Source organism: Danio aesculapii, chromosome 16, assembly GCF_903798145.1.
Source record: "Danio aesculapii chromosome 16, fDanAes4.1, whole genome shotgun sequence".
Lineage (NCBI taxonomy): Eukaryota > Metazoa > Chordata > Actinopteri > Cypriniformes > Danionidae > Danio > Danio aesculapii.
Window position 1 is genome coordinate 56,125,364 of NC_079450.1, and position 14,242 is coordinate 56,139,605.

At 39.4% G+C, this 14,242-nt stretch overlaps 1 protein-coding gene across 1 annotated transcript in view; it reads right to left on the bottom strand.

Annotated features, from left to right (window-relative positions):
- Positions 1-14,242, bottom strand: part of adamtsl4 (ADAMTS-like 4) — a 79,753-nt gene that overhangs the window by 7,911 nt on the left and 57,600 nt on the right. Inside the window, exons 6-14 of the mRNA XM_056474614.1 lie at positions 13,636-13,775; positions 13,279-13,483; positions 9,094-9,281; positions 8,528-8,654; positions 5,327-5,566; positions 2,658-2,787; positions 1,743-1,947; positions 416-589; positions 157-336 (exon numbers count right to left, since the gene is read on the bottom strand). Coding sequence (XP_056330589.1) covers positions 157-336; positions 416-589; positions 1,743-1,947; positions 2,658-2,787; positions 5,327-5,566; positions 8,528-8,654; positions 9,094-9,281; positions 13,279-13,483; positions 13,636-13,775 — 1,589 coding nt within the window. The remainder of the gene's footprint in view (positions 1-156; positions 337-415; positions 590-1,742; positions 1,948-2,657; positions 2,788-5,326; positions 5,567-8,527; positions 8,655-9,093; positions 9,282-13,278; positions 13,484-13,635; positions 13,776-14,242) is intronic.

Genomic DNA, 14,242 nt, shown 5'->3' on the forward strand with positions numbered 1-14,242 from the left:
GTTTCTATTTTTATGTACTTATTTCTATTACTCACAGAATAATCCCAACAGGTTTATCAGCAGCTGTTTTGTAAGACTGAATGGTTGATTCTGCAAGAACCACCGGCTGGATGTACTTTACCCCTTACTTATAGCAGTGTATAACAGCAGACTTACGTGTCCCCAGGGCCCGCTGTACCAGAGGTATGTGGCTGTACAGGGGCCTCCGTTACAGGCCTTCATGTCCGCAGGTTTGTCCCCGACACACTCCAGTCCTCCGTCTCCTTCTCTCCGGCCTCCAGCGCTCACACACACCACCTCCCTGCGCTGGACACCCGGCCCGCACGCCGCAGAACACTGACACAGACAGGAGGCCGCGTTTAACACACTGCATCATGCAAATCAAATCGCATCTGATTGGTTAGCCAGTACTCACAGTGTGTGTCCAATCAGTGAAGTACCAGTTGGTGACGCACGGACCCATGTGACAGTCCTCGCTTTGCTGTGGGCGGAGCCTGTCATTGCACTCCCTGTCATTCACAGTGTTGCCATGGTTACTGACACAGCGCACATTCCGGGTTCGCTTTCCCATTCCACAATCCACCGAACACTGCCGGAAAACACGCATTTGCACAGTTACAGCTGCTCAAATACGCTTAAACACATGCTATCTGTGATAAACCAGCGCAATCATGCAGCAATTCATAACTTTTTTATTTAGTGACTAATGGGCAGCTCACACTGAATGCGTTTTTTATGATGAGAGGTGCCTTTTTATAATGGTTTAGTTTTCTGATTTAGTGCCTAACTGACCAATTACACTGAACAAGCTTCTTTTGCGATGAGAAGAGGCTTGTGTGGTTTTCTAATGGCTGTGAGTGTTTTCTACACTTCTTATGCACCTGAGAAACCCTCACATTTTAACCACCTGCTGCACCTCGCATTTCTGCCATGGTGTTCTGCGCTTGCAGTTGAGAAAAATTCAACTCTGAGCAGAAATAGCATGCTATGTTGCGTCTTTTTCATTGTCCAATCAAATGAAAGCAGAGGCGGGGTTTCCGTTTACATGACAGCAGGCACATGGAGGCCTGCTAGAAGAACTGGTGGGTTACACGTGGGGGCTCGTCCGGGATGGGAGTGAGGTTTAGAGTGTGAGTGTAACGGAGGCCAGCTAGCGAAGTGCTATGCAGGTAAACCTCACTCCTCTGACCTCTAAAGGGGCTCTAGCATCAGACGCTAGAGGCCATGGTCTTGAGCCTACTTGTTAGAGCAACCGACTCCCATACAAAGAATGACCATTCTGATCCCAGCTCAGAATGGGATGGGTGCAGTAGGACCGGTGGGTTACATTTGAGGGCTCATCCAGGATGCGAGTGTAACGGAGGCCAGCTAGCGAAGTGCAATGCAGGTAAACCTCACTCCTCTGACCTCTAAAGGTGCTCTAGCGACAGACATTAGATGCCATGGTCTTGAGCCTCATTGTTAGAGCAACTATCTCCCATACAAAGAATCGCCAGTTCGATCCCAGCTCAGAACGGGATGGGTGCAGTAGGACCGGTGGGATACAGCAGCTTTGCAGCAGTGTGGTGTGGCTTGCGTTCTCATGATGGAAAAACACGTTCAGTGTGATCGGCCCCTAATTCATATCCATTTATATAATCACATTCGTACATTGTAGTATGATTTGCTAATCCCCCAACCCTATACTTACACAAACAAAATCGTAAAACTGTGTAGGAATTACTTGGTGCAGTATGTCTCACCGTGCTCCAGTTGGTGCTGATCTCCCAGTGTGAGCAGACGCGAGGGTGGCAGGGCTGTGTGGCGTTGGGACGGGTCAGACCAGCACAGCGCTGAGGGTGGACCATCGTTGAACGGTTCCCAAAACTCTGCCTGCACTGTATCTGACGCTGCTGAACACCCCAACTGCAGGAAACACTGCACTCTGACCACGCCCCCATTTCCCAGCTACACGCACACACACACACACACACACACACACACACACACACACACACACACACGTCATGAGATAGACTATTTATCTATAGTAACTATGGTAACACAACAACTACAGTAAAGTATTTCTATTGATCTGTCATAGTAATTCTATAGTTCCTATAGTAACAACAACAACAACAGTAAAGTACTTGAATTAAACATGTCGTGGTAATTCTATAGTTGCTATGGTAGCACAACAACAACAGTAAAGTACTCGAATTGATCTGTTGTGGTAGTTCTATAGTTGCTATGGTAACACAACAACAACAGTAAATTACTTGAATTAAATCTGTTGTGGTAATTCTATAGTTGCTATGGTAACACATAATCTACTAAATGCCTTACTATAGTATGGTTCAAAAGCACTATGTTCATTATGGTTTACAATAGTATTTTTTCATATGGGTTGATAGCATGATTTCGCTAACAAGTTTAGCATTATCCTGTTATGAATCAACACCATGCCACGCAGCACATAGCATGTTGTTTACTTCTTTCTAGCATGTTTAGCTTGATGCTATGATCTTTTCTAGATACTTGCTAGACTAGATTAGTATGATGCAAGGAATTTTAACATGATTTTTTTAGCATTGGTTAATTAATTGTTGATCAATTTAATGCATCTTTGTGAAATAAAGTTCTTTAAGGAAACAGTAATTCACAGTTAGGCTACTCACAATGGTGGACATGGATGAACATTACATGGTTGCTCCTCTGGCACGGGTTTGGTTGCAGAGTCACACCTCCTCTCGTGAACCTCCTGTTCTGTGTGTCTGTTCACACACACAATCTCTTGGTATTGAGAGCCTGAGTACACACGAACACATATACACACATTAAAACAAATTAAAGCTACCCACATGAAAAAATACTGGAGTAACTTATTCATTCATTCATTCATTCATTCATTTTCCTTTGGCTTAGTTCCTGATTTATCAGTGGTTGCCACAGCGGAACGAACAGCCTGTAGTAATTTTTATTAAATGCTTAAATAGTAAAACTATTTGTTTTCTAATGTTTTACACCATATTATAGTAAAGCACTTAAATTAAACTGTTGTGGTAATTCTATGGTAACACAACAACTACAGTAAAGTACCTAAATCAAATTTGTTGTAGTAATTATATAGTTGCTATAGTTACAACAACAGTAAACTACTTGAATTAAACATGTTGTGGTAATTCTATAGTTGCTATGGTAACACAACAACAACAACAACAACAACAGTAAAGTACTTGAATTAAGCATGTCATGGTAATTCTATAGTTGCTATGGTAGCATATCAACAACAGTAAAATACTTGAATTAAATCTGTTGTGGTAATTCTTTAGTTGCTATGGTGACACAACAACAACAGTAAAGTACTTCAATTAAATCTGTTGTGGTAAATATATTGTTACTATAGTAACAACAACTACAGTAAAGTAGCTAATTAAATTTGTTGTTGTAATTTTATAGTTACTATAGTTACAACAACAGTAAAATACTTGAATTGATCTGTTGTGGTAATTCTATAGTTGCTATAGTAACAACAGCTACAGTAAAGTACTTGAATTAAATATGGTGTGGTAATTCTGAAGTTGCTATGGTAACACTTACACTAAAGTACCTGAATTATTCTGTCGTGGTAATTCTATAGTTTCCATAGTAACAACAGCTACAATAAAGTACTTGAATTAAATATGTTGTGGTAATTCTGAAGTTGCTATGGTAACTTCTACACTAAAGTACCTGAATTATTCTGTCGTGGTAATTCTATAGTTGCTATGGTAACAACAACTAAAGTAAAATACTTTAATTAATCTGTTGTGGTAATTACATGGTTGCTATGGTAAGAACAACTACAGTGAAGTATTTAAATTAGTTATGGTAATTCTATAGTTGCTATGGTAATATAACAACTCCAGTAAAGTAGTGTACTTAATTAAATTTGTTGTGGTAATTCTATAGTTGCTAAGGTAACACAACAACTACAGTAGAGTACCTAAATCAAATTTGTTGTAGTAATTCTATAGTTGCTATAGTTAAAACAACAGTGAATTAAACATGTGGTAATTCTTTAGTTGCTATGGTAAAACAACAACAACAACAGTAAAGTACTCGAATTGATCTGTTGTGGTAGTTCTATAGTTGCTATGGTAACACAACAACAACCGTAAAGTACACGAATTGATCTGTTGTGGTAGTTCTATAGTTGCTATGGTAACACAACAACAACCGTAAAGTACTTGAATTAAATCTGTTGTGGTAATTCTATAGTTGCTATGGTAGCACAACAACAACAGTAAAGTACTCAAATTGATCTGTTGTGGTAATTCTATAGTTGCTATGGTAACACAACAACAACAGTAAAGTACTCGAATTGATCTGTTGTGGTAATTCTATAGTTGCTATGGTAACACAACAACAACAGTAAATAACTTGAATTAAATCTGTTGTGGTAATTCTATAGTTGCTATGGTAACACAACAACAACAGTAAAGTACTCGAATTGATCTGTTGTGGTAATTCTATAGTTGCTATGGTCACACATAATCTACTTGAATTAATCTGTTACACACACTTTATTATAGTAAGGTTCAAAAACACTATAGTACTTACTATGCACTACTATAGTATTTTTTTACATGTTGTTACACATAAATAAGCTGTGTAAACATATGGCAATGTATTCTGGGTGGCTGTTTACACCCTCAAGTCTCTGTGAACGTGGTCTCCAGATACTGCTTGGGTTCTGTGGAATCTGTTTTACTATTCCTGCTATAGTAAACATGTAAAAATAGGCAGCGTGCTTTGCCAATATATGCAGTTAAAGTGCAGCATGCCAACCTGCAGCTATTTAAACACACCAGAAGGAGGAGGCAGAGAGCAAATTCACAGTGGGCATCTCAGATTAATGAAACACATTGGGAAGAAACCTCTGAAACACACACACACACACACACACACACACATACAGAGAGAGAAACTCCCTAACAGTCTGGCACACGAACACCCTTTTCCACAGTGCTTGGCTCTGTTCTTATGTCAGTAGGCAACGGGTTCATGTTCTGTGAGTGTTTCCAGCTCTACTTTTACAAATAAACACTCTGCAGCACAGGTTAAACGATGACACACTCAGTAATGTCTAGTGTAAGAATCAAAACAGCAGATGCATGATGAGGAATATGCATGAGGAAGAGGGATTCACACTGCCTGTCACTAAATAAAAGCATGTTTGGGTTGAATTTGAAGTTTTTTTTAAATAATAGTTGGCGGTTCATTCCGCTGTGGCGATCTCTGATAAATAAAGGCACTAAGCTGAAGGAAAATGAATATTTTTTTATACAGTGTGTGCTAATCTGACCTTTCCCACAGCTGGCAGTGCATTCCGTCAGCGCTCCTCGTCTCCACACAAACACTGGCTGATTGTCCAACGGGAGGTCTGTTCTTGGAGGGATCCGGGCATTTCGATTGGGTCCTAAGCCCTGTGGGCGGGGCCTCTCAGGCGTCCATCGATCAGATCCAGAGGAAGATGATGATAAAGGGAAGGAAGATGACACTGGAGGAGACGCAACAGGGTTTTCCACTGCCATCGAGACTCCAGCTGAAACACAAGCAGAAGACCATCACTGAGCTGAAACTCAAGTCTCCGGCCGCCTGTATAAATTAGACAGCAGACAGATGTTCACTAGGTTTTAATTCCCTGATAAAGAACCAGCTAATGTGGTGGTGTGCTGCTGGTATTAGCTGGTTAAAGCTGATTGAGCTGCTCTGTTCCCAAGTTTCTCCCCAAAAAATAGTTTTCAGCAGAGCTGGCACAGAGACGAAGCCTGATTCATACTTTTGTCACACACTTTCACTGTGACCCCATTCTCAAACACACACACACACACACACACACACTACTCTCCTGTAATGACCTTAAAAGGTTTCAGTGGTGGCTGTTCAGTGAGGGGAGAAATAAGAGAAGACTGCTCAAGTGAAATATATCTGCACGGCACACACACATATAAACACTATAAATTTAGAGGCAGAGAGAAGATCATCAGGAGAGAGAAACAGAGGAGAGAGAGAGAAATACAGTGTAAAAATGCAGGGTTGCACACAATTCCTTCATGTTATCTCAACACAAATCCATTTAGTTAACGTAACTCATTTAATAACTAGACAAATCCAGAATTGTTTTGTTTCAGCTTATTTTAAATACAAGCAGTGTACACTTTATTAGGTACACCTGTCCAACTGCTCGTTTACACAAATGTCTAATCAGCCAATTACATGGCAGCAGCTCACTGCATGTAGGCATGTAGACATGATCAAGATGATCTGCTGCAGTTCAAAGCGAGCATCAGAATGGGGAAGAAAGGGGATTTAAGAGACTTTAAATGTGGTTGTTGCCAGACGAGCTGGTCTGAGTATTTCAGAAACTGCTGATCTACTGGGATTTTCACACACAACCATCTCTAGGGTTTACAGAGAATGGTCCGACAAAGAGGAGATATCCAGTGAGCGGCATTTCTATGGGCGCAAATGCCTTGTTGATGCCAGAGGTCAGAGGAGAATGGCCAGACTGGTTCCAGCTGATAGAAAGGCGACAGTAACTCAAATAAGCACTCGTTACAACCGAGGTCTGCAGAAGAGCATCTCTGAACACACAACACGTCCAACCTTGAGGCGGATGGGCTACAGCAGCAGAAGACCACACCGGGTGCCGCTCCTGTCAGCTAAGAACAGGAAACTGAGGCTACAATTCACACAGGCTCACCAAAACTGGACAATAGAAGATTGGAGAAACGTTGCCTGGTCTGATGAGTCTCCATTTCTGCTGCCACATTCGGATGCTCGGCTCACAATTTGGCCTCAACAACATGAAAGCATGGATCCATCCTGCCTTGTATCAGCGGTTCAGGTTGGTGGTGGTGGTGTAATGGTGTGGGGGAGATTTTCTTTGGGTCCATTAGTACCAATTGAGCATGGTGTCAACGCCACAGCCTACCTGAGTATACGCTTATTTCACGCGGCCGCCATTTTAAAGAACCAAAGCGAGGCTGCGGTGGGAAGAAACCCGGAAGTATAGGACAAGGACTGTACACATTACAGTAACATGATGTGGAGTACACACCTCCAGCTGTTGCCGAGATTTCAAAATGCAGAACTGGTGTAAACATCACTTTAATATCATTCAGTAAGTTTAATTTAGAAAATTAAAAGCAATTTAGCATCAAACAACATCACAATCTCTTTAAGAATAATATGCTCAAGTGTCCTCCTAGGCTTCAGATCATGGCAGCAGGTAAACACCGTGGGGACGCTTCCCTGCTTCAATCTATGTTACCCAGTGAGCGATAAAACACTGTAGCACACCCTCGTGTTGTCTGTAATAGTGTTGTCCCGGTACTGAAGTTTTAAAACCATCTATTTCCCGCTGAGTTAAAATTGAAGCGCCGCTGAGCGCAGATGACTCGACTGATCTTCACGGCTGCTTAGCGTTCCAGTCTCCTTGTATCTGTGTTTGCACTCAGTTTACTGCCCTTCACCCAGTGCAAACACAGATACACGGAGACGCGAGCGGAAGCAGCCATGAAGATCAGTCGAGTCATCAAGCAGATCGCTCGGCTCATCTGTGTTTGTACTCGGTAAACAGCGGAGGGTGAACTGATGACCTTCTCGGCCAATCACAAGCTATTCTGTTGATCACGTGAACACAATGGCAAATCAGCGCTGTTTTAAGAAAGCCGTCAACAGTGCTTTAAATGTTAGCGGGAAATTGGTTTTTCTTTTAATTCAGTATCGTGACAAGTCTAATATAGTGAAAGAATAAGTTCATTAACTCGCGTTTGATAAATGGCATCTAAAACGTGTGTTTGGGAAAGAAAACGTTAGCTAACTAGTGCCATTTCCCTTAACTTAGCTGAAAATGAGCTCTGATATCCCTTTTTATTTTCACCATTCATTCAGAACGGACCTTCGGGTCACTCGGAAGGCGGTGAAATTATAAATTTGTGTCACTTTCTCTTCGCTGATAAGATATACAGCCAAGTACACAACGTTCTAATGTAACTCCCAACGATACTTCCGGGTTTCTTCCCACCGCAGCCTCGATTTCGCTTTAAAATATGGCGGCCGCGTGAAATCAGTCTATTGTTGCTGACCATGTCCATCCCTTTATGAGCACAGTGTCTCCATCTTCTGATGGCTACTTCCAGCAGGATAACGCACCATGTCATAAAGCCCCAATCATCTTAGACTGGTTTCTTGAACATGACAATGAGTTCACTGTACTCAAATGGCCTCCACAGTCACCAGAGCTCAATCCAATAGAGAACCTTTAGGATGTGGTTGGCATCATGGATGTGCAGCCGACAAATCTGCAGCAACTGTGTGATGCTATCATGTCAAAATGGAGCAAAATCTCAGGAATATTTCCAGTAGCTTGTTGAATCTCTGACACGAAGGATTAAGGCAGGTCTGAAGGCAAAAGGGGGTCCAACCTGGTACTAGTAAGGTGTACCTAATAAAGTGGCCGGGAGTGTAAATACTTTTTCTTGAGTGTAGTTAAACTCACTGGTCTCTCTGAGTGCCGATCGCCCTCTCTCTCTCTCCCTGAGCACCTCTCTCTCTCCGTCTCTCCGTTTATCCACTGGGATGTAATATTCATAGTCGATGCCTGGATTCTGCCTGTGGAAAATAATCTACAGCGAGAGAGAGAGAGAATAAAAACAGGTTAATAAACTCCAGCATATGGAAACGTCTCACTCCAACACTGCATTCCAGCCAGTGTCAGCCATATTTCACACGAAACACACTCTCACAGTCTTTACCTTCACATCTAAATCAACCTAAAGCTGAAACGTCATTATCCTTCTGGGACGTAAATCTTCTGCCCCTTCCAGCCGCATGCCAGTACTGGGAAACACCCATACACTCTCACATTCACACACACACTCATACACTACGGCCAATTTAGTTCATCAATTCTCCAATAGCGCATGTGTTTGGACTGTGGGTGAAACCGGAGCACCCGGAGGAAACCTACACCAACACGGGGAGAACATGCAAACTCCACGCAGAAACACTGACTGACCCGGCCGGGATATATCTGTGTGTGTGTGTGTGTGTGTGTGTGCTCACATATAGCTGCAGCAGTGCAGTTGTGGGTCCAGCAGCAGTGAGGGTCTCTCCTCTGTCCTCTCCCCGCTCCTGAGGCTCTGCTTTGGGTCGAGTGTAGAGGAAAGCGGCTCCTCCTGCCTGATACTCTCCTGGAGGATCCACAGCCCAGCGGCCGTTCACCACAGACTGACCTGTTCCACTGCGCAGAGCTGCACACACACACACACACACACACACACACTAATGACATTAAACTCAGAACACGCAGAGCTCTTTTTACTATGCTCTTGAGTCCTCCGACAGTCATTATTTGTTTGTGGAAGCTGTTTTTAGCTGTGTGTAATTACAGATCTCAGTACAGATCTTGTGATGATCTTTTTATGAGTTTCCTACCATAATCACACACCACATGCCACCAGCAATTCTCCCTCTCTTAGCAGGAGTGTAAAGGTGAAGATGTTGCACAGACATCAAGAAACTCATTCATAGAGACTGAAAAAGACCTCAAATACTGACAACTAGAGTAATACTGAGACTAATTTAATTTAACAAAGTTAAACTACACAACTATTTTTCTAGATTTAAAGAATAAAATTTAAATAAATTATGCAAGAATGTTTCTTAATTTAATAATCAAATTTAAATAAATTATGCAACAATGTTTCTTAATTTAATAATCAAATTTAAATAAATTATGCAACAATGTTTCTTAATTTAATAATCAAATTTAAATAAATTATGCAACAATGTTTCTTAATTTAATAATCAAATTTAAATAAATTATGCAACAATGTTTCTTAATTTAATAATCAAATTTAAATAAATTATGCAACAATGTTTCTTAATTTAATAATCAAATTTAAATAAATTATGCAACAATGTTTCTTAATTTAATAATCAAATTTAAATAAATTATGCAACAATGTTTCTTAATTTAATAATCAAATTTAAATAAATTATGCAACAATGTTTCTTAATTTAATAATCAAATTTAAATAAATTATGCAACAATGTTTCTTAATTTAATAATCAAATTTAAATAAATTATTCAACAATGTTTCTTAATTTAAGAATAAAATTTAAATAAATTATGCAACAATGTTTCTTAATTTAATAATCAAATTTAAATAAATTATGCAACAATGTTTCTTAATTTAAGAATAAAATTTAAATAAATTATGCAAGAATGTTTCTTAATTTAAAAATACAATTTAAATAAATTATGCAACAATGTTTCTTAATTTAATAATCAAATTTAAATAAATTATGCAACAATGTTTCTTAATTTAATAATCAAATTTAAATAAATTATGCAACAATGTTTCTTAATTTAATAATCAAATTTAAATAAATTATTCAACAATGTTTCTTAATTTAAGAATAAAATTTAAATAAATTATGCAAGAATGTTTCTTAATTTAATAATCAAATTTAAATAAATTATTCAACAATGTTTCTTAATTTAAGAATAAAATTTAAATAAATTATGCAAGAATGTTTCTTAATTTAATAATCAAATTTAAATAAATTATTCAACAATGTTTCTTAATTTAATAATCAAATTTAAATAAATTATGCAACAATGTTTCTTAATTTAATAATCAAATTTAAATAAATTATGCAACAATGTTTCTTAATTTAATAATCAAATTTAAATAAATTATGCAACAATGTTTCTTAATTTAATAATCAAATTTAAATAAATTATGCAACAATGTTTCTTAATTTAATAATCAAATTTAAATAAATTATGCAACAATGTTTCTTAATTTAATAATCAAATTTAAATAAATTATGCAACAATGTTTCTTAATTTAATAATCAAATGTAAATAATTTATGCAACAATGTTTCCACCGTCGTATTTGATGTTTGAATACCATTGTAAACCTAGTATATTTAAATATTTAAACAAAGATTAATTAAGATTAATCGATAAATGCATTAATATATAAATACACGCATATATATATATATATATATATATATATATATATATATATATATATATATATATATATATAAACACAAGTTATATATAAATGAATAGTGATACAAATCATATATACATTTAAATGTCTATGGAAAAAAGTTTTTTTTAATAGTTTTGTGTTTATGTATGTGTGTGTGTATCACATATACACAATAACAGTATGTAAGACACACACATATATTATGTCAAAACAAACCTTTATTTTGTATGCATTTAATTGTGATTAATCTTTGCACTAATTTAAATCCTCTATAAAAGGAACAAAAACCATCAACACAAATGGTAACAACACCTCCTGAGCTCTGAAAGAACAACCCCTGATCAACAAAACCAAGACTCACACACGCAGAACAAAAAATAAAAGAAATAAAAGCCAATTAAAGGATGTCAGAGAGGCAGAAAAGGCTGATTTGTCATGTAACTCTGTCAGTGTTTTGTCTAATACAGCCATCTGCCTCCGGGGCTCCGGAACACACAGCGAAACAAACACAGACATGTTCACTACTAAAGGAAAACATGCCTGCATTACCTAATCCAGCCCAGAGATCCTCCAGAGCTGCGCTTATAAGATCAACAGCCGTGAATATGTGTGCATTCCTGAGTCCTGTTCAGGCTAATATTAGGATGAGCACGACATTAGCAGTGTGATTCAACACGGCCAAAACAACCAACACAGACTCAATGAAATGAAAATGTGCTTCAGGCTAAAACTTTAACATACGTTAGACTGCAGTTTATATGTAAATGAACACTAGGAGGCAGTATATGAACACTATGAACACTAGGGGGCAGTATATGAACACTATGAACACTAGGGGGAGTATATGAACACTATGAACACTAGGGGGCAGTATATGAAGACTATGATCACTAGGGGGCAGTATATGAAGACTATGAACACTAGGGGGCAGTATATGAACGCTATGAACACTAGCGGGCAGTATATGAACACTATGAACACTAGGGGGCAGTATATGAACACTATGAACACTAGCGGGCAGTATATGAACACTATGAACACTAGGGGGAGTATATGAACACTATGAACATTAGGGGGCGTATATGAACACTATGAACACTAGGGGGCAGTATATGAACACTATGAACACTAGGGGGCAGTATATGAACACTATGAACACTAGCGGGCAGTATATGAACACTATGAACACTAGGGGGAGTATATGAACACTATGAACATTAGGGGGCGTATATGAACACTATGAACACTAGGGGGCAGTATATGAAGACTATGAACACTAGGGGGCAGTATATGAACACTATGAACACTAGGGGGCAGTATATGAACACTATGAACACTAGGGGGAGTATATGAACACTATGAACAATAGGGGGAGTATATGAACACTATGAACACTAGGGGGCAGTATATGAAGACTATGAACACTAGGGGGCAGTATATGAAGACTATGAACACTAGGGGGCAGTATATGAAGACTATGAACACTAGGGGGCAGTATATGAACACTATGAACACTAGGGGGCAGTATATGAAGACTATGAACACTAGGGGGCAGTATATGAAGACTATGAATTCTAGGGGGCAGTATATGAACACTATGAACACTAGGGGCAGTATATGAAGACTATGAACACTAGGAGGCAGTATATGAACACTATGACCACTAGGGGGCAGTATATGAACACTATGAGCACTAGGGGGCAGTATATGAAGACTATGAACACTAGGGGCAGTATATGAAGACTATGAACACTAGGGGGCAGTGTATGAACACTATGAACACTCGGGTTCGAGTCCGGTGAACCACGATTACACAAAAGAGAGAAAAGCAATGTAAAATCAAGGTAAAACCATGTGTCGGCAGTGCACTTACTCTCTTCCGTCTGCTTCTGAAAACACTATTGGTTGGGTTCAGCTCAGTGATTGGCATTCTCCCTTTGTTTGTGTCATCAGAGTGGGAAAGCCCCGCCCACTAGTGACCATCTCTCCCTCATTAGCATTGGAGGTTAGTCTTGTTTTTGAATCTGCCACTATGCTGACACACAGGCGTTTGTAGCTCCGCCCTCTTTTAAAAAGCGCACAATCTCATTTGCATTTAAAGCGACAGCGGCATAATAGGTCCCCTTTAAGTAATATTACATTAAATTGTAATATTATAGATTGTAAGAGTATTAGAAACACACACACACACACACACACACACACACACACATATGCACACACAGAGTTCATACCCAGGTAGTTTGGGCTGGCTCGTCTCTCTGTGATGTTGATAGCCGTGGCTCCGGGTGGGATGTCCAGGATTTTGTGGTATCCCAGAGGAACACTGGTGTTCATGAAGCTCCCGCTGACCCGTTCACAGGTGCCATCCTCACCGCCACACACACCACAGCGGTCCCGGACCAGCCCAGAGCCCAGCACACCGTCACAACCCTCGCTCTGAAACACACACACACACAAACACATCTGACATGAGGAACATCCTTTCATAAACTACACTAAAGGCATACTCCTTAAAGGATGGTGTGTGTTTGCACTGCAGCTGAGCAGACTTATCAGGTTTGATGATTGTGGTGTGTGTGTGTTCTTACCAGGCAGCGTCCCCCCACACAAACATCAGTGGGTGTGTTGTTTGCACAGGGCGTCCCATCTCGAACCTTCTCCGCCTGGCGCACGTAGAAGCGGTAACCAACCGGCCGACAGGTTAACTCACACTGCTGCTCCAGACCCACTGAAAACACACAACAGCACATTTATTACCAGACTAGATTTATTATTAGCTTTATTACAGCACTGCAGTTTCCCCCGATGAAGTCATGGTGATCTATTACACTTTAGTAGGTGTTTTGAATACGATTTATAACTCAAGCCCACTTAAAAACCATTTATCCAAAATTAGTTTTCGAGTCAATGATGTCACTAGCATGAGTTCATCCAGCCCAGGCTCTACGGAAATATGTGCCTTAGACTACATGTTTGTGAAATGTAAAATACATTGCTCCGGGTACGTTTCATTGCATGTTTTCAGATGACAAATCCACTAGAGGGCGCTGTGTATATTTTTGCTCAATGTAAATTACGTTGGTCTGGATACATTTCTTTGCAGGTTTTAGATGTCAATTCCACTAGAGGGCGCCGTCTACATTTTTGTGAAATGTAAAATACATAGCTCTGGGTGTTGTTGCAATTCTAGAAGTC